Source organism: Gekko japonicus, unplaced genomic scaffold (assembly GCF_001447785.1).
Source record: "Gekko japonicus isolate JY-2015 unplaced genomic scaffold, Gekko_japonicus_V1.1 scaffold79, whole genome shotgun sequence".
Classification (NCBI taxonomy): domain Eukaryota; kingdom Metazoa; phylum Chordata; class Lepidosauria; order Squamata; family Gekkonidae; genus Gekko; species Gekko japonicus.
The window spans coordinates 497,232-522,361 of NW_015167530.1; the positions used below are offsets into that span (position 1 = coordinate 497,232).

General features: G+C 44.4%; 1 protein-coding gene across 2 annotated transcripts in view; it reads left to right on the plus strand.

Moving 5' to 3' along the window:
- The window catches only part of MAP1LC3A (microtubule associated protein 1 light chain 3 alpha), a 53,002-nt gene that overhangs the window by 13,844 nt on the left and 14,028 nt on the right, over window positions 1-25,130 (plus strand). For both annotated transcript variants that reach the window (XM_015413388.1, XM_015413389.1), the window contains exon 2: window positions 9,709-9,764. In XM_015413388.1, the coding sequence (XP_015268874.1) occupies window positions 9,709-9,764 (56 nt within the window). The remainder of the gene's footprint in view (window positions 1-9,708; window positions 9,765-25,130) is intronic.

Consider the following 25,130-nt stretch of genomic DNA (forward strand, 5'->3'; position numbering starts at 1 on the left):
TGGGGGAGCAGTGTAAACTACTCTGGGTCCCCATTGGGGAGAAAGGTGGGGAATAAATGAAGTAAAATAAATACATGATTTATCAGACTGATCTGTCTGTTAAAACATATCCTGCTTTTCATCTTGGCTCAAGACTGATACTGACTGTTCTGTTTTTCAGTGCCTTTCCTATAATGCCTAACACAGAATTTGCCTTTATTTTGCTGCTGCTGACATTTTTAGCCTTAAGATGGTAACTTCATCTGCAAATCCCATCAGTACATGTAGAGTTATGAATTTTTGCCCTAATACTTACATTGAATCTTGTTGACCATTTTCATTACCCATTCACCCAGCTTTTTCCAATCTGCTTAGGCTTTCACCATCCTGAATAATTTTGTTTCACTTTGATGACAACTGTTGTGAGTAAGAGAGTTCCCCAGACCTCCGGAGTGATGATCATTCTTGACTTACATCTGTATTCCTTATGTCCTCCTATACATGAAGCTGCCTTACACTGAGTGAGACTACTGGTCTGTCAGGGTCAGTATTGTCTACTCTGTCTGGCGTTGGCTCGCCAGGGTTTTTCCCATCTGGTACTTGTTCCTGTTGACTAGAGATGCCGAAGACTGCAGCTGAAACTGTTTGCATGCTGAGCAGATGCTCTGCCACTAGGGCATTGCCCCAGCGGTTGGCTTCTCTCCTTGGCTTCTGTCTTGACTTCTGTTCCTGTACAAGCATTCAGAAGTGTACAACTGTGTAAAAGAAGAATCTGGATTGTGCCTGCTGTATGTGACTTTCATGCATTCAGTTCAGTGTCCCATTTGCCCAGAGACCTGTACACCTGTACCTTAATGAATTTAGGTTCCTGAAAAGCAATTCATACACTGCAAAATGAAAGATGTGGATCATAAGTCGGACTCATTAGGGATATGTGTTGATGGGCCCTTGTGCAAATGAGACACTGAGGTCATAGAGATCAAGTGCACAGCTAGCAGGTGCAGCTATGAATTCTGTTTGTGTGTACCCAGCCAACTCCCTCTTTTATTGAACTCTTGGCTTTAAGGATTACACAGTCAGGTTTCCAAGATCAAGAGATTCCAAGGTGCCACAGCCACATCATTTTGCTTATCTTGGCTTATTTACAGTTCACTGTGTTCCCTGGAGCAAGTCACATCAGATATGGCAACCTGTTTCTATTATTTTCATCTTGGAGTGACAGAAAGGTGAAGCTGAGAGCCCCTGATTTTGTCAAGTTCTGTTTTTCCCATTGACATAACTTGGAGGCCAAAATGCATTCAGGAGGCTGTTGTCCCATGACAAGACATAAAGTATCCAGGTCCATAGCATGTTGTTGGTGCTTTCAAGGTGATTAAAGTCAGTTCTTCACCAAATATAGAATTACAATGCATAGTAAGCTGTAGGTGGGGCTGGCATGCTTTATGACATGACTGTAAAACAGTGGTGTAAACTTGTTAAAATGTAGCTGAATTGTCAATGTACTTACAAGAACAGACATTTATGTTCTTATGTTTGTTTGTTTTTTAAAAAAACTCCTTTTCAAGCTTAATGGAGAGCAAGACTCTCCATTGACATGAGAGCAGCTACCCTTATTGGGATTATATTGAGGGTGATGTAGTCTAAAATATATGGCCAGTCTGTAGCTGAAAAATGTCAGATGCTTTTTAAATGTTCTGTCCGACCTAACTGCTGTGCAGTGCGTAATGTACTGGGAGAGGAAGAGCTGGGTTTTGGATGCATATTTTCTCTCCTTGAGACTAGAGGTAGTTTGCAGTGATGCATTGTCTCCTACTTAAGAGAAAATAGCCACTCAATGATGAAACATGTCTGTCACACAATAGGCCAATTAAATGGGAGCCACAGCCAGAGAATATCTTAACTCGTAAGCAGATCATGATTCACAAGTTCCAGTTCCAGAAACTGAGCAGATGAGATAGTGACTTGCTTGGGGTCATCTAGTGTTTGAAATTCCGGGTGTAAGCTTTTGAGTAAGATAAGACTTTGTCAGGCTGGATTGCAGGGTGTAGGAAGAAAACTGATGTTGTTGGGCTCTGCCTTGTGTGTTATATTTGCAGAAGGTTTAATCCAAGTTGTGCTTCTCTGGATGGTGAGATTTTAGCTTTGCAAGTGCCCTTGTGTGTCCATGAAGAGGAAACCAAGGGAGCATTGGAATAAATTATGCAGGTTATCAAGACAGTGCGGGAGTGCAATGACTCAGTCAAGTTTGTTCTGCTTCATTTTGTTCTCTTTTGACTTATGTGATTTGGCTTACTTGCTTGAGCTGCCTAACTTCTTGCACTTTAGTATCAAAGTGTTCAGTGTACCATGTTCATTCTTCCTTTCTGTTGGCAGCACAGTGATTATTTTTGCATCCATATAATCAATAAGGGAACTGATGTATTGTGGTTCTTCTGTAGATCCCCACTTCCTTCCCAGCTGGTGGTTTTATTATGTTGGCTAACAGACGTCTTTAGCCATCCTCTCCCTAACTTCGGTAACTGCTCTCCAGTCTTGTGCTACCTGAAATGAGATTGGTAGAGAATGCCAAAGCGAGACATGCTTCTACTGTAGTTTGGGTACCACAGTCTGGACCTCCCTTACTACTGTGAGCTAAGTGTCTCATTTGCGCAAGGGCCTGTCAAGATGGTTCCTCCCAGGGGTCATTTCGTAGAAAAAGAGCTAGGGGGACTCATTAGCATAACTCATTAGCATATGCCACACCCCATGACATCACCGGAAGTCGGTGTTGACCTCCAGCGGGCACCAGCAGGGAGCTCCAGGTCCCGCCCTCCCGCCCCTCCCGGGGGGGGGGAGGCGTCCCCCCCGCGTCCCCCCCCCAAATGACCCCTGGTTCCTCCCATTGTTGGCATGCCCAGCTTTTGAAATGTGCCAGCTAGAGGAGAATCTCTCCTATTAGTCTGTGTCTGTTGTTTCAAGAAGCCCAGAGGGGATTCCCTTCCCCCATGTGTAATTTAGGTGCTAAAGGCTGCTATTGTGAGGAGGGGGGAACATTGGCAAAATGAATTGAAGCCATCATGCTGAGAAAGAGGATGTTATTTCTTTTCTGCTCATGTGGCCCCCAAGACTGTTTTTAAGCCCCAGCTGGGGGGGGGGTAGATATACACAAGTGTAGCTGTATTTCTCCTCCTAAGAATGCTAAAAGCAGCACAGAAGGTGGGACACTTCTTGATCAGGAAAATGGCATAGATAGAAAGAGTTACCCCCTCTCCCAGTATCATCCAGCCCTCCCCCCCAGCTGTTTTTGCAGTTAAAATGCCTTTGGGGGGATCCTTTCATGGATTCACAGTGTTGCATGTAGTTTGGATCCCAAAAGCCAGGCAGCATTTCTTGTGATGATACCAATTCAGTCTTCATTCTGTGTCTCACTCTGATTAGGGAGAAACTTTAAAGCTTGCATAACCTGATAATGTCTTTGAACTTTCTCTTGTTCATATGTTATAAACCTTTTGTCCATCTAAAAATATTTAGGGAAAAGCTGTAAAACCTGCATAACCTGATAATGTCTTTGAACTTTCTCCTTGCTCATATGTTATAAACCCTTCCTCCATCTAAAAATCTTTAATGAGATTAGGGCAACTGTCAGAAATGTGGGGCTCCACAACACCACTGGCTGGCTTCTAAGCAAGATGGATTACCATATCCTGGCATCCTTCTTAATTGTGTTTTGTGTCACCCAGATTATAGTGATCTGAAAACAGACAGGATATAACGTTTGTGTTGACATAATAACTTGGTTAATCCTCAAACAATAGCTCAGTTGCATTTTTAAAATATGTCCTAATTTGTTCCAAAATACTATACAAAAGTTGTGGGACTCTGTTTTGGTACTTTTGCCTCCTGTTACAGCAACCTGTTGCAGTGATGATGGCTGGTTAACCCGATGCTAAAATGCTTTTGGAATAAAGACGTCATCTGACCACAGTCTTTCCTCACTTGCTGCTTGGAAATGGAAGCAACAGTCCACCTTGTTTCTCCTGGGAACTTGCTGTTCTTGACTGAGAACATATAGAACCATAACAAATACCAAAAAAAAAGTTAATATGTTACCTCCATTGCTGTCAATACTGATATCCCATTGCAAACATAGTTCTGAGCTCTTGGTCTTCTGCTAGCTCTCCCTGGGCTGGTGGTAACTGTTGACAACCTGATGACTTGTGTGTGCACAGAATGGTTGTGTAGCATTTACTGCAAAGTAGGCCCCGTAAGAGGTGCTCTGCTGAATCAGACCAGAATCCCTTTATTCCAAAATCTTGCTGCCATCAGTAGCCAGCCAGATGTCACACTTAAGAAAGAGGCTTCCAGCTATGCACACACACCCTGCCCCATAGATTACCCACAATATAAAAGTAACTTTAGCAGCTGCATGGAAGTAATTTTTCTCTCTTTCATTATATTGGTGAGCATAATATCCCCCTCCCCAATTTGTTTAGAAGTTCTAAGAGAGCAAAACCATTGAGGTCTGCCCTTGGCAGAGTAACATGCTTCAGTCTGACATGGTTGTCCTTTTCTGTCAAGCGCCAAGGAGGAAAAATCCTTCCTTTAAGCAACGAGACAAGCCAAATCAACCCTGCCGACTCTGTGTGTGTGTGTGGGGGGGGGATCACACCTTGAATCTTGTGCCCACATTGCCCCCCCCCCCGATTCCTGTTCAATGCTGCTATTCCTAATTCTTGCAGGCTGAAATAACATTGTCTGTAAAATTTGGGGCCATCATGTTCCTGGCTGACATTTTCCTGTTTGACATGAACTCTGGTACTGCCCCTGATAAATATAGCTGCTCTCTCTCTCCTTAGTAGAGCTGGTACCTGTTTTGAAGGAGCTTAAAGGTGTTTCAGCCTCAATAAGAATGCTGTGAGGTAGCAAAAAAATAAACAGGATTTGTGTGACACCTTAAAGATGAATCCCCAAGTTCTTGGCATCTTAAGCCAAATAGGTTAAGCTGTTAGGCTGGCCCTTTAGCTCTTGGTAGAGTCAAAGCACAAATTGTAAGCTGAAGAAGTCCCATCTTTTACCCCTTGGCCACTTCCTTTCATCCGTAGTAATCATGAGCATGCCTCCTCCTAATACCCTGGAAATGAAGGAGTATCCAGTAGGAATTAAGTAGACTTTTTCTTCTCCATCCAGTCTCTTTTTCCTCTTTCTTTATTCAGCCTTTCCTTACTACTTCTTTGTGGCCAGTAGTACATAAGGCAGAAATGGCAATTGGTTCAATGCGTTTTATGATCCAAGATCTGGTTTATCATCTGCTATGTTTTTAATAGGAACCTACACTAATTTTTGCTGATTTAAACACAGTCGGTTGTTGTGAGTTATATGGGGCTTTGTTTTACTCTTTAAAATGCAGCTGTTAAGTATTTTAAAATAGTTTTGTGGCTGCTTAGCCCTCTTTGTTTCTCTTCTCAGTCGAAAGCTGCTTAATTCTCAGGGTAACTTTTGTATCCAGGGATGTGGCAAAATCAGAAGTATTAGCATGTTTCTTCGATGGCCTGGACCCCAAAGTGCTTTTTAAACCTTTGAATCTTTATTATTTATATCACTACATTGATCCTTTGTTTATAAAATAGTCATACATATAATTTGGGCAGGGGAATTTCTGGTATGCTTATGGTATGACATGAACAGCAGGCAAAGTATGTGTTTGCAAAGCACACATGAGTGATGCATAAATTATACATAATTGAGTGGTTTTGACAGTACAGTAGTGCCAAGGTGCATACTTGGATTGGCTCACTACTCACAAATATGCTATCAGACTAAACCCAGTAAAGGTCTAGCGTTGCTGCAGTATCTGTTGGCATTTTATGCAGAAAAGGCCAGTGAGGAGATGACTTCTTCATTACTGAGGTTCATATTGGAAATATGAGCTATAGGGATGCAGCCAATGTGCACTAGCTGATTGATTACAGAGCACCAGCTGTGCACTCGAAGTCCACAATTATGAGGTCACCTTGAGTCTTGGGCATGATCTTTTGACTTCATCCCTTCCATCAGTAATAATACTGACCTGTTTTATGTGGTTGTTGAACACTTAAGCACTAATGAGCATGCCTCCTCCTAATAAAGTCTCATTATGTGGTTGTTGAACACTTAAGCACTAATAAATACTAGGCGTTATTATTTACTACTAGATCATCATCATAAATATGATGGGCCAGCAGGAGACAGAACTAACCTTCTTCATACCACCTGCACTGCCACCTTGGTGTTCTGCCAGGGAGAAAATATCAAATGGTGCCTAGAGCATCCAGCTGAGCTAGTGTGGTATAGTTGCTAGAATGTTGGGCTAGGATCTGGAAGACCCAAATTTGAATCCCTGCTCTGACCACATATTGATTTAGTTTCTTTCTAGCACCAACAGGAACACAAAGGCACCTTAAAAAGCTGAACGAGCAGTTTAAAATGTGATGGTAGATACAGGACTGGAGATTGATTGAGATGATGCATCTAAATAAGTACCTGAATGTATGAAGTGGTCCTGGTTTTTCCTTCTGTTTACAAACAGCTATTCCACGTAGGCAAAGGGATGTTTTCATATCAGAATCCTGGCTTCCATTTTGAATGCTTCCCTGGGAAACTGGTGTAGAAGGCGGCTTATAATTGCAGCTTTGACAATGCAGATGATGTCCAGTTTAGTTACATATGGGTCAACCACCTTCTTGCCACAGCATTTCCGTACTTTGTGTTATCTACATAGCTAATCTTTTGTGACAGATGTCGTAATACATCACCTAGAAACCAGAAGAGTTGTGTTGGTAGCTGGGGAGTGATAGGACTGAAAGTTGAGTGGGAAGAGATGGTCTTAGGAGGTAGGTAAAGGAAGCCCAGAGGTTGGCTGAAGGAAAGTTGCAATGTGCAGTTGTCCTTCCTGTAGGAAGGGAGAGGAATTGTGTGGCCCTTAAAAATCCATGAAATTATTCTGAAGGAGTATCACCACAGCAGGTTATATTTGGCTAGAATAGAGGCACTTGTTCATATTGCGCTGCAGTGCCGAACACATCAAGAGCATCTAGGAATCATCCCAAAATTGTGCCTGTATCTGAACAAGGGTGAGATGTTTGTCTGCAGCTTCTGATGTTTTTTTTGGGGGGGGCTGATCAGCCCTGTGTGAGGGACGGATTAGGCAGGTATTAATGTTGCATCAATAATACTGGACTATTTTATAAGCTTCTTGTAAAGATTGTTGAAATGTATGCAAACAAATTTGTGCACTTGGGGAATATGTATAGAGAGAGCATGTATTTGTGCTATATAAATACTAAATTACAATTCATGACTTTATTTGTATAATTGCATTCATATGGCTATCTCAGTTTGGCCTGCTTTCATACTTCTGTTTGCAAGGGGTTTTTTGTTTGTTTCTGGATGCAGTTTGTTTAAAAAAATAAAATGCACATGAACATCCTATGCATTTTGGGAGTTTGTGCTCTGAAAATTTTACATTGGCCAGAAAGACATGTTTCTGATTCCTAGATGCCAGCCAGGATTAACAAGGCGTGGGGGCACTTGAGGAACAAAATTCCAGGGACCCTTATGACAAACTGACCTCCAAAAGCAGGATGCTTAGTACATCAAAAGCAGTGAACTGAGAGATTAGGGGTTAAAGTCTCATTGTGAAGCACAGTTTGATTGACAGGCTGCTGCCTGCCTGCACTCCTTTCTCTCTGATTGGTCTGCAACAGCTGAGGAGAGCTTTAAAAAGTCTTTTCAATCTTGTCAAGAGTCAGTCATCCTTTTGGACTCTGGCTTGGCAGTAGCCAGTCAGGAGGAGTGTGTGTGTCAGTCTGAGGGAAACAGACATGTTCACTTGGGAAGCATCACAACTCCTTGCCCTTACTGTGTACCATCACCAGCCCCGTAGCTAAGGAGTTTTTGGGGAGGGGGCCGGGGGGGCACCAGCCAATCAAAGTTAATTAAATTAACTTCAATTTAGTTGCTGGGACTCCAGCCCCAGCTGCAACCGAGGGGGGAGGAGAGCACCGCCACCAACAGCAGGGACAGCTCTGGCACCGCGGATGAGCCCTCAGGTCTTGCGGGCACGCCGGGGCGCTCTCTCTCTCTCGGTCTCCACCTCTCTCGGCGAATGGCTACCAGGGCAGGTTCTGGGCAGGAGGGACCCGGCTGTATTGTCTGCAGGGCATCTAGAGAGCCCCCTCTCCCCGTGGCCCGGAGTGTGACACCCTCATGGCTCGGTAACCGAGCCCCGCGGAGCTGCCTCATGTCTGCTGCCCCTGCGCAGGCCAAGCCCCCGCCCTGCCCACCCTCCTCCCTCCCAGCCTCTCTGTGTGTGTCCCCATCGCCCGCCATCCAGCCCCCTTTGTCTCCCCGGCACCGCCGGCTCTGCTCCTCGCAGCGGCTCTGATCCAGCAAGGAGCCGCCAGCAGTGCCGCCGCGGAAGGAGGAGGAGGGAGCGTGAGAGCCAGCCAGAAACCTTGGCTCTGCACTTGGTGGGGGGGGGGTTGATTTTTTTTTTGAGGGAGCAGCAGCAGGCGGCGGGGAGTGGGAGCCCAGGATTGGAGGGGGTCCCATAAAAACCGCAGGGGGCCAGGCCCCGTGGGCACTAATGGGCCCGACCATCACATTTGAGGAAAAGTTCAGAAATCAGAACTTAAAGTCTAAGTGTCATCCCCAGTTGAATTCCGTTTATTCAGAGTCTCCAGAACTGGGATTTAGGTTTGACAGAAGAGACTGGACAGTAGGTTGAAAACTGCCAGTCTAGCCAAACAGAAAAGGAGTATTGCTCCTGGAAAGAAGAGGATATTTCTTACCCAGTTATTCAAAGGGTTCAACTCAGAAGGGACCCCTGGTTCATGTGAAAAGGGAAATGGTCTTAGACTCCTTAAGAGTCCAAAGGGAAAGTTGTAATCCCATGAGGAAGGTATTTAAATATAGGAAGAAAGTACTAACTTCCAGAAAACTCAAGTTATATGAAATTTTATCAAGACACATTGTTGCTAAAAGAAATCTCCAAGACAAACAAACCTCTCAAAGCTTCAACTATACTCTGTTGCCTGTTTGAAATATTATAATTTGTATAAACAACAAAATTTACCTCAACTTCTCATCCCCTGCCTATTCCTAACCCGTGCTTGTTGAATAAAATTGACATTTCTGTTTTAACTTTGCTTCATGTCAAGTGCCATTTCCAAAGAGAATTATAAGAGGGCTCCTGCTTAGCTACAATACATCTCTGGCTTGGGCAAAAGCCAAATAACTTCTCTATCACAGGGTGGGGCACACAGGAAGTTATAATTCTATTAATATATGCTACTAAGGGTTTGCTCAGTCAGAGTGAGGAATACTGTTCTGGTGGGAAAATCTGCCCCACAGTGAAGAAGAAGCACCTTTGAAGCTCATGGAGCTGAGCAATTTTGCATGCAATTAACTTTCAGATAGTGTTTGAATTGCAGTCTTGGGGGTGGGGGCCTCAGGGAGAATATTTGTCTGAGGATCTGTGGTGGGTCTTAGTGGCCCCAGCGTCAGCAGTAAATTATTAGGTGCTGTGGCAACTGGAATTTTTCCAGCCAGCCCAGATAACATGGGGTAAATTTGGAATTAATGTTGCTCATAATAGTCGAACACTGAGGGGACCATATCAGGTACTCATGCAATAAGTGTTTATCCTCTGAGGTTGCAAATTTAAGTGTCCTCTTGAAAACTAATCGGCATCCCCCCCCCCCTTTTCCACAGCGGATCGTTGTAAAGAGGTGCAGCAGATCCGGGAGCAGCATCCAAACAAAATTCCAGTGAGTACCATACTTCCTCTGTGGGCGTGGTGCCTCTTCTGCGAATTCTATGACATAATTGCACAGGGTTGCCATGCTGCTGGCCATGCATGCCAGTTTCCCTGAACCTGCTCATCTTTCTCTCATGCATAACTTACTTTTTAAAGAATCTATTTGTTTAATAAGACAGTGGGGGGTACAGAAAAGAAAAGGGAAAGCAAAAAGGGGTTATACAACATAACTGCATTTATCGAGGACAATCATATAATACAAAATGTATAAGACAAAATATTTCCCCTTATAACCCCTTCGTTATAATTTTTAAGGTATTACCTGTAATATACAATAGTTCTTTTACTGGGATACGATTGTATTCATTTTAAGTTTACGTTTCAAACTTCATAATTATCTATTTTGACTACATCATTAATTCCATCATTACTACGTATTCATTACATATTTTCACCACTTCTACATATTCGTTAGAACTGTTAACAGATAAAAAACATATCAAGGTGTGAAGGAAGGTCTGTTATTTATCTCATATCATGAACCCATTTTTATTCAAGGTGTTATCTTTAAAACTGATTTTAATTCTACTTCTACTTCATTACTATACATTTGTATATAATATTTTAGGCTGCTTCTCATTCTACGTTTGTCTCCTGCCAGCATAGTACACATAATACACACTGCATCTCTCCTCAAATTTTGTAATAGAGCTATTTCTCAAAAAGATTATTAATTTAGCCATTACTGCATATGCAGCAAGTTTATTTTCCCATACTTCTGAACATGGACAGACATCTAATTTCCATTTTGCTGCATTAATAGTTCTAGCTGCTGTCAACATGTATTTGAATATCTCTTCTAAAATTTTTGGTAATTTGTTGGGCAGAACACCTAATAGCATTGGTAATTTAATCTTTAGTACGTTCTGCATTTTTTCTGTGTATTTCTTCTCATGCATAACTTGTTGACGCACTTCACTTCTGTTTGGAATTAAATACCACTTCAGTGGCTGTTATGCAGTCACTAAATAGTAACTTGTAGTACATGTCAGACAGGTTCTCCCAGGCAGTTTTCTTCTAAAGGAAACTCTATAAACCAGGAGTGTCGAACTTGTGTGAGGGCCCCATCTGTCAGAAGCATAACTCAGTTGTGCCATGTGTACCATAGATTATTCAAACATAAAAGGTACTTATTTTATTTAATTAAACCAGTATTAATTAGTATAAATTTAATTCAAGTTTAAATTATTGTTTAATGAAGCTACTAGTACTAAATAATATCAATAGTAATGTCAGTTCGTATTTATTTAGTGTAACCTTTTTATTAACAGAAGTGCTTGCCTGCCCAATAGCTGTGTTCTTCCTTCTTAGGGAAGACAGAAGGGAAAGGAAATACAGTCTGTGTAGGATTGCTTTGTTGGGATGAGAGCAGCATGCTCTTATAGTAACTGTCTTGTCCTGAGCCTGTGATCAGTGTGGTGGCAGCAGCTGGGATGGCTGAAAGGGTGACTACATCACCGGGGTTGCCCCACAGGCTGTGACAGCCTCACAGACAGGATGCAGCCCCAAGACCTTATGTTTGACACTTCTGGTATGAACTGCATAAAGATATGTTTGCCACAGTGGGACAAATTGTTACCTCCTTCCCTGCTTGCACTGCTGTCTCGATCCAGTGTCTTGAATACCTGGTTGTTAAAAGAGAAAAATTGCTTGTGAGCACACTCACAGAACTGGAACTCCCAACATCGTGTCTGATTTGGCCCTTAGTTCTCCACACAGTTCTCTTCTGTGTTAGTGAATTTGCTGGTTTCTGTTAAACTTCCCAGGCAGATCCCCAACCAAGCTGGGTCCAGGTTTCCGTGAGCCCTTGGGACATTTAAATGGGGAGGAGGGCAAATTGTCTTGGGGTGGGGGAACATGATCAGTGAGAGGATGTGTGGGCAGGTCAGGCCCTGCCTGCTCTCTGACCTTAGTAGCAAGCTCCCTTGCCAACTAAAAGCAAAGAGGAACGTACTGATTCTTGGGTGGGTCTCTTAATGCCCCAAACCCTGTCAAGTGCTGAAAGCTGTGACCAGCCATGATTTCCAACCAAACTGAAGGGATATAAAAGTCTATTTCTTGTCCTTTGTTAGAAGACTGAGCCTGACCAACCTGGTTTGTAGCTCCCTGCCTGCATCCTATCATACCTGACTTGTTTGAGGTTTACCTTTCAAAACAGTTATTTGGGCACAGAGTGCTAATCACAGCATCATTTAAAAAAAACCTTTCTCTCCTCTGGCTTGTTATAACCATGAATAGTTGAAGCCTTTAACCTTGGATGATTTAAGTGAATGGTGAAGAAAAATTAGAGTTTCTGTGAAGATTTGGTTATTTCTGGTACAGATATTGTTACAGGCCATTTCAGTTATGCCACAGTAAAATTGTGCCTGGTTCTCTAATGTGGCTAAAATCTGCCTCAGCCATAGCCCTGTGTGGAAAACCAAGGCTTTTGAATGCCCAGACTCTCCAGGAAATGATCCAGTTCATTTTTTCTGATCATCCCCCCCCCTTTTTTTTTGCCCTCAGTTGATAAAAGTAATTCAAATGAAGCTACTGTCTGGCATTATAATTCTAGGTGTGTCAATCAGATTGCTAGACCACACTCCATGGAAGGAGTGAGATCATGGGACAAACTGAAAGCGACTCAAGAGCTGTAAAGAGGCCTTTGCCAAAGAGAGAGTGTGGTATAGTGACTAGATTGTCTGACTACGATCCAGGAGGCCTGAGTTCAAATCCTCATTCTGCCTTCATGTTCACTGGAGAACCCTGGAGGAAGGATAAGATAATATACGAGATAAGTAAATAGAAAACATTAGTTTGTCAGTTATACTAGCTTCCTCTAGTGATCATGTGACTCTGGAGTTCTTGTTTGCATCTCCTGTATTATCTGATGGAATGGCACGAAAGGCCATAATGTTTGAGCCGATCCACGTGGTAAGCGACCTATGATCACTGGAGGATCTCCATAGCACCGAAGAGGAATATGTCCTGAGCATCACCCACAAGAATGTTTTTTGATGGCATCCAAATGGTGGAGGCAAGGGGCATTAGCTGCCTCAGACTTTGCCAGTCATAGCTACATTTATTTATTTATTTGATTCATATCCTGCCCTCCCCCACAAGCAGGCTCAGTGCTGGTCACAACATATTACTTCAATACATTGAATAATTAAAAGCTTTTAAAAACAATACGATGCATGAACAACAATAATAAAATTCTAATCAGATGTAAAGATGAGAACTGTTTCAAGAGTTCGGGTGCCTCCTGAAGGAAGCTAGGGCCCTGTTGCCTGACGGTGCTTTGTTGTTCTCTAGAGGCAGGGCAGGTCGGAATGGGCGTTGTACACTGCGGCAATACAACCATGTAAGCAGAGGAGGCCGAGATAGATTAGACATCTGATGCCTCAGCCAAAGGCCTGGCGGAACAGCTCCATTTTACAGGCCCTGCAGAACTGTAATAAGGTAGAGGTGCCACATGATACACTAGATATTACTTTTAAGATTCTCCCTATAGCCATGGGGATTAAGAATTCATTTTTGCTCTTTTACAAAAGCAATATCTCCTTGATGCCAAACTCTGACACACAATTCCAGATGTAAGCGGTGTGTTCCTGGAATACACATTGTTCTGAGTGGCAGTGTTCTAGTTTTGCCTGTTTGTTTTTGTTACACTGCACTCCGCTCCTCCTTGAGGTTCGCAGGGCACCAAGTTCTTTTTAGGATTCCAGTGGGATCAAGGCACATTCTACTAGTTAGGAGTAAACCAGCTCATTATGCAGACTATTCTAGCAAATGCAAATAACCACAAAGTATACACAGACAAACTTGGTGGTTTGGCTGAGGTAATAGAATGTATTTTTGTGTGTGTGCTTAACATGGTCATTTGCTGTTGCTAGGATACTGTAATTAATCAGATGGTTTGATTGTGATAACTAGTGTATCATGTGGTACCTCTGTGAGTCTGCTTAGTAACCAGACTTTCAGCTTCAGATACAAAGTACTGAATCAGGTTGGATCTTCTCGGAGATGGTGAGGAGGAAGGCAGGTATCCACAGTCACATCTAGTTTTGCCCCTGCTGCATTGGAGAGCATAGCATCTTTCCCCCTTTATCTGAGTTTCCATGGCTGAGACCCCCCCCCTCCGATTTCTCTCATTGTACCTGGTGTGACTGTAACCGATTTGAAACAGCTTCTTGAAGACAGTCTTTTGTGCATGAATTGGCAGTATCTGCTTGAGGCCAGTTCTCACTCACATGAATGGGTGAAGAAGGAGCTTAAACAATTCTGGCTCACTCCCATGTGACTTCTTAGCACATCACCTGTTCCTGTCTTGAGTATGCTGTGTAGTCAGTGTTTACTTACTGAGCAGATAAATATTTCCCTGAATGTCCAAACAATTCCTGTAGAATTATTCCCAAGAATGATCTATGGAGCTCTGATCAGTGTAATCACAAATTGCTTCACAGGAAAGCTTATACCCAGAATTAGACTTTGTTGGTCTTAAAGGTGCCACTGGACTCAGATTTTGTTCTATTGCTGTAAATGTTCCCACTCAGATGTAGCCTCTCTCAGGATCTCCTTGGGTTCTTAGCTTTGCAGCTCTTAGGTGTTAACTCAGATTTTTTTTGGGGGGGGGGTCTGTCTCAGTTTTGTGTCACCAAGCTTTCACTACAGACTTCTTTAAAGACAGGCAAACTGTACTGGCTTGCTGGCTCTGAGTACCAAGTTTCAGAAGTCAGGCAAGGCGGGGTTGTTCAGCCTGGGTTCCAGAAGTCAGGCTAGGCAAGGTTGTTCAGTCCAAGGTCAGGCTTCCAAGAATTAAGCAAGGCAGAGTCGGTGGCTTAGCGTCTATCGTACACATTGTGTCCATGCTTGGCAGCCTGTCTTGGCTGGTTTTTATAGCCCCATGCCTAAGGGTCATGGTTGCAGCCAGCTGCTTGGAAGTAATCCTGCAACTGCTCATCTTTATCATCAGCAAGCAGCTGACATCAGGCCAGGAGGTGTGCACTCTGCCTTCTTACCTGCAGTTCTGTACTCAGCCTCTGTCTGCGATGCTATAAGGGTGTAGGAGATACTGGTGGGCTTGGAACAGCTGAGGTTTACTTACTGAATCAGGGCTGGAGAGTGTGGACAGCTCTGCACCAGCTGTTGGCTGTGAATGCTGACAAGGCTGCATCTCATTCTCTTGCTGGTCAACTTCTGTTAATTCAAGGCTGGCTATACGGGGCTCCTCCTGAGAAGCCCTCTTCTCTTGAGGAGTCCTCGCTACTGCTGAGCCCCGGCTGACTCATGACACAAACACAATACAGTACATGAAATTTATTAAAACACCGGTACTCTGACAGTGGCTGGTCTCCAGCATAAGGAACAGCCATTTATTTCATCAACTCATCTTTGAGATTTTCTTTAGTCAGTACTGCTGTGCTGTAAGTAACAAACATATTTACATTTGTAAGAAGGTAACATGTTTTCTGGTCCTCAATCAAATCCAGTAATTTACTAATGAAAGCTTGCAGAATCTATGTCTGAATTCTTACATGGAAAAGATAATGTTTTGGCTTGATTTTGAGGGCATATGCAGAAACATTTGTGAGTCATCTTTGTATTTCCTGGCTAAATATGTCAAAAGTGTAATTTGGAAAGGAAGTAAAATATAGAAGATCTACCAGATAGATTAATTGATTCCAGAAAGTACCTTTGCAAGCAGATACTGATTTTATTATGATAATGGATATCTTCAATTTGACTAGCATACTTAAATACTTTGTCTTGTAACATAGTTTTGGTCTGCTCCACATCTGGCAGTCTGTTAAATTTTTGTCTGCTCCACATCTGGCTATCTATTGCATTTTTATCCTGCCTTTTCTCAGCATAGCCCATATGGTTCTCCCCCCACCATTAACAGGCATGTGAGGCAGTATTGTATAGTGGATAAAATGGTGAACTAGCATCCTAGGTGACCCAGGTTTGAATCCCTATTTCTACCATGAAAGTTCACTGAGTGACCTTGGCCTCATCAGAAACTCTTGGTCTGGCCTACCTCACAGGGCTGTTGTGAGGAAATGGAGGAGAGGAGAACAATGTTCTAAGCTACGTTGAATCCCAACGGTGGGGAGAAAAACGAGATATAAATGCAATAAATAAACACATTGTAGTTTAAGGTGAAAGAGAGTGACCAGCCTAAGATCATGACTACGTTCTTACACTGTATAGCCCATCTTCTGCTCTACCTAGTTTGAAACAACAACAACAAAAACTACTTGAGAAACTACTTCTTAAATACCTGCAGTGACAGGGCAGAATCATTTTCCTTTCCACAGCTCTCTCTTCCCTCTCTGGCTTCACCAACTTATTCTTGACTTGTCCCTCACTAGTGTCTCCTGCCTATTGTCCTCTGTCTGACCTAATTTTATGAACCCTCGGCATTCACTTGAGAATAATCTGGGCTGTCAGCTTCTTGTGTGAGCACATTATTTATGACCTGAAAATATGGGGATGGGGGGAGAACTTAAGCATCCGTGACACTGGCTATCTTACTGACCACCAGCTCTTTTACAGACTTGTATTAGTCAGTTCCGGCAACTCCATCACCAGGCCCATTCCTTGCCTTACTTCAGCTGTAAATCTACTAGGCCGTAGTTGCATCACCTCTAGGTTATTTACACGTCCAGGAAGCTGTTGGAGTTAAATAACAACTTGCTGTAGTAACAACATTCCATTTGCTTCTCCCAGGTGTCTCTCAATCCTGGGCTGTTGAAACAGAGCCTTGACAGAAATCCCTGAGAAGTCAGGCCTGTCAGTGTCACCTCCAGACACTTGCCAGCTGCTTCCTAACAGTGAGGGGTCCAGTGGAGCATCCTCTCCTTCCAGTACAAATGTTTGCTTCCCATGGGGTGGGTGGGGAGAGATAACTGAAGAGATGTCTTCTGCTGTTTCTGTCTGTGAGCTTGATGAACAGAATGAACTCACAGAGGGAGAAAGCTGCTGAAGCCAGCCAGGCTTTATGCTGTTCTGTTGTTTGCCTATCTTTTTTCTGTTAGTGGTGCAGATGGATTTCCTAGATCGGAAAGGTCGGCTGTAATACAGCGCCAGTTGCGCTTCTGAAAGGCACTTGAGCATTATCTGTGACTGCAAGCTTCTGCCTGCTTTTCTGCTTTTCAATTATAACTGTTCCTGTCTTTTAAAAAATGAAATTAAAATTGTCAGGGTTTGAAGGAAGCCTCATTCTGTCTTCATCTCGCTGATGCAGGATCCAGCTTTTCCCCCTCCCCCTACAATATTTTCAATGGCAAAGAACGAATGAATGTTTAGGGATGATTTTGATTCCAAAATGCCCACCATCTGGTGCATCTGCCTGAAACTCACTTCTTTTCCCTTTTCTTGCCCACTTCGCTACCACAGGATGGTTGTGTGTTTATTGAGCGAGGGCAAAGAGGGGGATTGGGATCAGAGAATGTATACCTTTGGAGCTCAGGGCACAGGAGGGCCCAAAACCTCCCCCACTCCCACCCCCCAAAAGGGATCCTCTTGCAGGGAACTGGCAGGCAGGATGACCCAGAGTTGTTTTTCCCTGACAGATCCTTCTGTTGGCTGAGCGCTCCATTCAGCCTAAAAAACTCCCCCATCCTTTCATCCCCTCTGGGGCTTGGCATTGTTGCTGGAGGTATACATGCTCTAATCCACATCCAGAGCCAAATTTGTGGAGGGGAGGTCCTTTTCCCTGCTGTTTTCCTTATAGGAGTAGTGGCTTTTTTTTTTTTTTTAATCATTGATAGACCCCTTCTCCTTCCCTCCCCCCCCCCCCCCCCCCCCCCCCCCCGGCGAGTTGTCCACTTAATGCCATTACACTTAAAAAATATAGGGAATGATAAGCAAGGAGCCTGCAAAGACTTGTGAGGGAATCTCAAAAAAAGCACCCCCCCCCCAATTATTTCCTCTTTTTCTTCCCTGGCAGCCCCATGGCCTCTCCCCTTTTCTTTCTCTACTTCCACCCACCAACCAATCTACCTTTATTGCCCCCCCACCTGTTCAGCTTTCTTCTCTTTCCTCTCCCTGGCAGCCTCTACCTGTGAAAACTCTGGTGCAGTTATGTGGTGCCAGCCACCAGGCCCTGTTGCTTAGTAGGGAACCTGCAAGGACTTGCAGGTAGGGATGGGCACAAACAAGCTGACGAGCTAAAGTTCGTCACAAATTTTATTTTATTTGTTTTTTGGATTTATATCTTGTTCTCCCCGACTGATGTGGAGCTCAGAGCGGGTAACATCATATTAAAATCAATAAATACATTCAGAATATTAAACATTTTTAAGATTGAACAGTTAACACATTAAAACAATACAGTGTTAAACTAATCAGATGGCACAAAACCATCATAACTCTCTGGATGCTTACAATCGTACCATACCAGACCAGAGGGGGGGGGGGGGAGAAAAGGGGAGGCCTAATTTAAACAGAGTTTTCCATAGACCTCACCTGTAAGCTTGGTGGAACAATCCGTTTTGCAGGCCCCGCAGAATTGTTCCAGGTCTCCCAGGGCCTGGATCTCAGTTGGAAGGGCGTTCTACCAAGCTGGGGCATTGGCTGAGAAGGCTCTAGATTTAGCTGAAGCCAGCTGGATATTCCGTGGGCCCAGGATTACCAGTGTATTGGTATATGATGAGCACAATGCTCTTTAGGGGGTATGCCAGGAAAGGCGGTTCTGCCAGTATGTTGGTTTCAGACCGTACAGGGCTTTAAAGGTTAAAACCAGAACCTTGAACTTGACCTGGTATTCAATCTGGAGCCAGTGCAGCTGACAGAGCACCAGATGAATGTGGGTTCTAACTGGAGTTCCTGTAAGAACACACGTAGCTGCATTCAGGACCAGTTGAAGTTTCCGGGTCAGTCTCAAGGGCAGTCCTACACAGAGCAAGTTACAGTAGTCAAGTCTGGAGGTGACCATAGCATCAATCACTGTGGCTAGGTCAGCACAAGACAGGAAGGGAGCCAGTTGCCTAGCCTGGCATAAGTAAAAGAATGCCAGCCTAGCAACATTTGTGATCTGGACCTCCATTGATAAGGAGGCATCCAAGACCACAGACAGACTCCTCACTGTTGGTTTTGGTGTTAGTGGCATGCCAGCAAGAGTTGGGAGTTGGCCCCCTAACCCTGAATCTTCTTTCCCCAGCCACAGGACCTCCATCTTCAATTAATTTAGTTTCAGCTGGCTTTGTTTCAGCCACCCAGTCACAGCCTCCAAGCCCTCGGCCAGTTGTCCTGGGGTGGCATCTGGTTGGCCATCTATCAGCACATACAACTGGGTGTCATCCACATAATGGTGACAACCCAACCTGAAGCTCCAAGCCAGCTGGGCAAAGGGGCACATATAGATGTTAACATCGGGGAGAGGATAGCTCCCTGAGAGACACCATATACTATTGGATATCTAGGAGAGACCACTGTCCTCAACCTTGGAGAAGGGACACAAACCACTTCAAGGCTGTCTCCTGAATCCCCACGTCAACAAGGTCAATCGATCATGTTTGACTGTGTCAAATGCTGCTGTCAGTTCTAATAATAACAGCGGTGCTCACCCACCTTGATCCACGTTCCTACGGAGATCATCCATAAGGGTGACCAGTGCTGTCTCCATCCCAAGGCTAGGGTGGAAGTCAGACTGAAATGGTCCAGAGCCGATGTATCCTCCAGGAACACTTGGAGTTGCTCTGCTGCTGCTCTTTCAACTACTTTGCCCGGGGACAAAAGATTCGACACTGGGCTGTAGTTGGCCATATCCATAGGATCTAAAGATGGTTTCTTTAAGAGTGGATGTACCACTGCCTCCTTTAAACTCCCTGGGAAGTCAGGAATAGGTTTATAATATTTCCCAGGGGTACTCGTATCTCATCACTACTGGCTTTCACCAGCTACGATGGACATGGGTCTAGGAGGCAGGTGGTAGGCTTCACAGCATCAAGGATCCTGTCAACATCGCTCTTGGAAAATTGGCTGAACTGGCTGAACCAATATTGGACCAGAGGATGGCCAAGGGGCCTCCAATTCACATACTGTATCAATACTGGCAGGCAGGTCTTGGAGCAACAATATTTTATCCACGAAAAAGCTTGCAAATGCCTCGCAGCTCATTTCTGAACTTTTGGGGTCCATCTGCAGGGAACGTTAAAGACAAAATTATCCTAAATAATTGTGCTGGGTGAGAACTAGAAGAAGAAGAGGATTGGATTTATACCCCGCCCTTCACTACCCAAGGGAGTCTCAGAGCACCTTACAAACTCCTTTCCCTTCCCCTTCCCACAACAGACAGACCCTGTGAGGTAGGTGGGGCTGAGAGAGCTCTTGACAGAAACGGCTCTTTTTTCAAGAACAGCTCTTATCAGAACTACGGCTTGCCCAAGGTCATCCAGCCAGGTGCAAGTGGAGGAGTGGGGAATCAAACCCGGTTCTCCCAGATTAGAGTCCGCACACTTAACCACTACACCAAACTGCAATAGAGGCAACATAATATTCTTTTTTGGCTGCCTTCACTGCCACCTCATAGGAATTCATAAACGTCCTATAGAATGTTCTTGCTGCTTCATCAAGAGTCCATCAGCAAACTTTCTCTAGCTGTCTTAGCTCTCACTTCATCCTCCATAGCTCCGAGGTATACCAAGGAGCTAGTCTGGTATGGGAGTGAAGAGTGTGTTGGGGAGCAATCTTGTTGGCTTCAGATAAACAGCTATACCAGTCTTCTATCAGCTCGTCCAATGAGTTGCCCGGGGGCATCGGTTCCCACAGAGCATTCTGGAATCCTACTGGATCCATTAGTCTCTGTAGGTGAGCATAAATCTGCTTGCCGCCTAAGTGACACGGGGTTGGGATACTCAGATGGACCTTCACTGTGTCTATAGCAGTCTAGTCCACATCCATCCCTGCGCCAAAGATCTAACCCAACATGTGGCCCACTTGATGTGTGGAGACCTGACACAATCTGTGAGAGTCCCAGTGCTACCTTGGAAGTCACTAGGTCTGTTGTCTGAGTAGAGGCAACCTTGTCAGCATAGAAGCTGAAGTCCCCCAGGATTATAAGCCTGGGGAACTCCAAGGCCCAGCCCGCAACTGCCTTCAACAGGCTCAGCAGGGTATCTGCTGGTGCACTAGGCAGTCAGTACACCAGCCAGATAGCCAAACTCTCCTCAGCATCCCATGCTAGGCCAACACAGTCAGTACTGAAGATTTTTGGGGTGGGGAGTGGTCTGAAGGAAAATGACTCTTGAATGAGTATCGCCACTCCACCGCTGTCCTTTTGTCCGGGACTGTTGAAGGACTGAGATGCCAGCGGTGGTGGTCAGCTGTTTCAGGGCAATTGTCTCACCCTTCCCGGCCCATGTTTTGGTCACGCATGCCAGGTCCACTTTTTGCTCTGCAAAATAAGTGTGCAGGGTCAGTCTTATTATTAATGAATCTGGCATTGTACAGCATCAGTGTTGGAGAAAGGTTTCCTAGCCAAGTCCCACTACCAGCATGCCTGCCTGGGACAAAGGTTGGAAAGAGACTGAGCATATCCACATCTCTGCCTCCTTCCTCTACAAGACCTTGTCCCACTGCTGTACTTCCCACGTCCCCCAATCACTGGGATCCCAGACTCCATTTTGACCTCTCCTATACTCCAGCATGCGATTCCCCCCTCTATATTGTACTAACCAACCTAAAAATGAATGCAGTATTCCAGTTGAAACAACAGCATTATCCTAATTTCTTACTGATATCTCCTACTTTAACTTCATTTACCCCCCCAACCCTCTCCTAAAATAATCGCACCTACCCTATTAACACTCAATTTAAATTAATATTAAATATACAAATTCTAATAATAGGGACAGTTAATTCTACTGCTATATCTAATCCAATCAGTTTCTTTCCTTTCTCCTTGCAGCCCCCATGTCCTCCCCTTTTGCTGCTTCCTTCTCTCTTGCTCACCTGCCAAATTACTTTTTATCTTCCCCCATCTTCAGCTGAATTTAGTATTTACTTCACTTATGCTCCATCTTTCTCCACAATGGGGACCCAAAGCAGTTTACTGCATTCTTCTTTCCTCCATTTTATCCTAATTAACAGCACTGGGAGGTAGGTTAGGGTCACACAGCAAGAGAGAGGTTTTGAAACTCTAGTCTGAAACTCAGATCATTGCACGACACCAGCTTTCTTGGAGTGACTGCTGTTGAACAGTAGCAGCAGCTAGGCCTGGGTGAGTCCTGCGAGTTGGGTGGTTCAAGTTGCCTGGTGGTTGCTGGAGGATCTGGCTCCCGTGAGTCCTCCTTCAAAGGCCAAAACAGCCCTGCAAAGGGCCCTGTCTCCTCCCCCTGCCTTTTACTGACAGAAATCAATGCTTTATCATCATCACCACCACCACCACCATCATCATTATCATTATTATCATAATCAATTTATATCCTGCCTTGCCAGTGCAGCACTGGCTCAAGGTGGCTTACACAGTTAAAATGCAGTAGAACCAATAAATACAATAAAATTCACAATTAAAAGACAATTACATAAGATACTAATATACACAGATGGCGGTGATATAAAGATAACCATACATGGTCCAATAAGGAAAGGCCATGTCCAGCGTAGTAATATAGGGCCATGGCCTGCTCAATTTACGATGGTTCTTTTGCTCAATCTACGATGGTTCATTCATCAGTGGTGGCTCCTAATCAAAGTCCTGGTGGAAGAGCTCCATTTTACAGGCCCTGAGGAACTGTAGAAGGTCCCGCAGGGCCTTGATGTCCTCTAGGAGCTCATTCCACCAGTGTGGAGCTGCCACTGAAAACACCCTAGCCCTCGTACTGGCCAATATGGAATCTTTCGGGCCAGGAACAGTCAGGTGGTGTTGGGTCCCCGACCTCAGTGCTCTCTGGGGCACATATGGGGAAAGGCGGTCCCTCAGGTAGGCAGGCCCCCGACCATATACTATTGCAGTTGCCTAGAAACTGCCACTGAGAGCATCTGTTTCTTAAAACCATAGGCTCTCCTATCATTTTGATGGATTTAACTCCTCCTCCTTTTGTAGATTTCAGATTTTCCTGCAAACCTAAGGTTTTTCTCAGGTGTCTGTCCATGGCCCCAGTTTCTGGATTTAAGTATGCACAAATGGGCCCATACTGAGGATTTAGATATATGGACAAATGGGAAGCCTGTGAGACTTGTGGGGGGGGGGATCCCAGCTCCCCCATCACTGAGCCTGACACAGCTCTAGGCCCCACCAACCACCTTTGTGCCTGGCCATGGTGGCAGTGGTGCCTCGGAGCTGCTCTAAGCCCAGAGTGGTTCCAGGCATCTGCTCAGCCACTGGGCCCGAAGCAGCTTCTGGAGTGGCTCCCTGTTGTACAGGTAACTGCCTTGTCGGTGTGTGCCCAGACAACGCTGTTTTATTTGGGGGGAATTTAAACCTCCATGTGTGTGTTTTTTTCATTTCCGTTTTTTCTGCAAACCTGGGGGGGTCCCCTCAAGTTTGCAAGAAAATCTGTTTAGTGTTGGTGTGGCTCCAATATGTGGATCTGCAGATGAGGGCCACACATCACTCTTAGACACACAGATAAGATGTGGGTTGTACTTGTTGACCTCTGGGTACATCTCAGTTCTGCTGTCCTCTGTGGATTCTGGAAGGATAGGAAAGCACTGCAGGAAGCAGTATGAGAGACTTTATTTTAAAAAATCAGACAGTTCTATGTTTTGAAGAGCCCTGTTCTACATTTCGTTGCATTTATATTTTTAATATATTGCAGCCCCTTTTAAAGGGATTGAAAATGACTCAGAAATTTCTCAGTTCTATTTATGGAATCCAAGATACTCCTGCTGTGGGCTCGAATGTTCAGCCAGGATGTTCTCCCAGGATGTTCAGTTGATCAGGAAACATAATCATTTCTCAAATGTAATGCAAATAGAAGCTAATCCCAAGTGAATTCTTCAAGAAGATGTTATTGATGAAGACAAAGCTGAAGTTATTAAAATGAGCTAAGGGTCTTGTTAATAATGACCATCCTGCTCCAGATGTTACAGCTGTGTAGCAGAGCTGCTTGGGGCACGGAGCAGTAGGAGAGAACCACACTCATCCATGACAGTCAAAAGGCTCTGCAGAAGTTCCAGATTGTTGACTGACAGAACTTGTCTATGTTTCTTAATAGTTGCTTAGCAAGAAGACTGATAGCACGTGTGATTTCATGCCCAGGATACATGCTTTTATGCCTCACTTCTAAGCTCTGACAAGCAGTTGGCTGGCTGCATTTGAAAGTGGATGCTGGACTAGATGGAGCTTTGAGATAGTAAAGCACTTCTGGTGGTCTTCTGTTACTGTATCTTCTTTCCAGTTAAAGCTTGTGTTGGGAAGTCATCTGTTTAAAATAAATAAATAAATGCATTCCCCTTCAACAATTTGCTGCCCGTTTGTGGGAAGGGCAGGCTATAAATAGTGCTATAATTGTTACGTCACATGCAAGGTGGCTACATTACCATCATCAGCACCTATCAAGTAGTGCTTATGGTCTAAATATGACCCGTGGTATAAATCAAGCGAACCAGTGCAAAAGTTGGCTTGAAACTCAACATCAAAAAAACTAAGATCATGACATCTGGCCCCATCACTCCTTGGCAAATAGAAGGGGAAGTCGTGGAAGCAGTGACAGACTTCACGTTCCTGGGATCCAAGATCACTGCAGATGGTGACTGCAGCCATGAAATTAAAAGACGCCTGCTCCTTGGGAGGAAAGCAATGGCAAACCTAGACAGCATAATAATGTCCGGATGGTCAAAGCAATGGTATTCCCAGTAGTCATGTATGGCTGTGAGAGTTGGACTATAAGGAAGGCCGAGCGCCGAAGAATAGATTCTTTTGAACTATGGTGCTGGAGAAGACTCTTGAGAGTCCCTTGGACTGCAAGAAGAACAAATCAGTCAATCCTCAAAGAAATCAACCCTGACTGTTCCCTGGAAGGCCAGATAATGAAACTGAAGCTAAAATACTTTGGCCACCAAATGAGAAGGGAGCACTCACTGGAAAAGACCCTGATGCTGGGAAAGATTGAAGGTCAAAGAAGACGGGGACGGCAAAGGATGAGATGGTTAGACAGTGTCATAGATGCAACGAACATGAAATTGAGCAAACTCCAGAGCACGACAGAAGACAGGAGGGCCTGGCGTGATGTGGTCCATGGGGTCGCGAAGAGTCGGACTTGACTGTGCGACTGAACAACAACATAAATCTGTGCTCCCTATCCATTGTCCTATTTTGTGTTTGTTCAGTATTTATCTCCTGCTTTACCTATTAGGCACACAGAGGCCAAGTTTAGTATTCAAATCA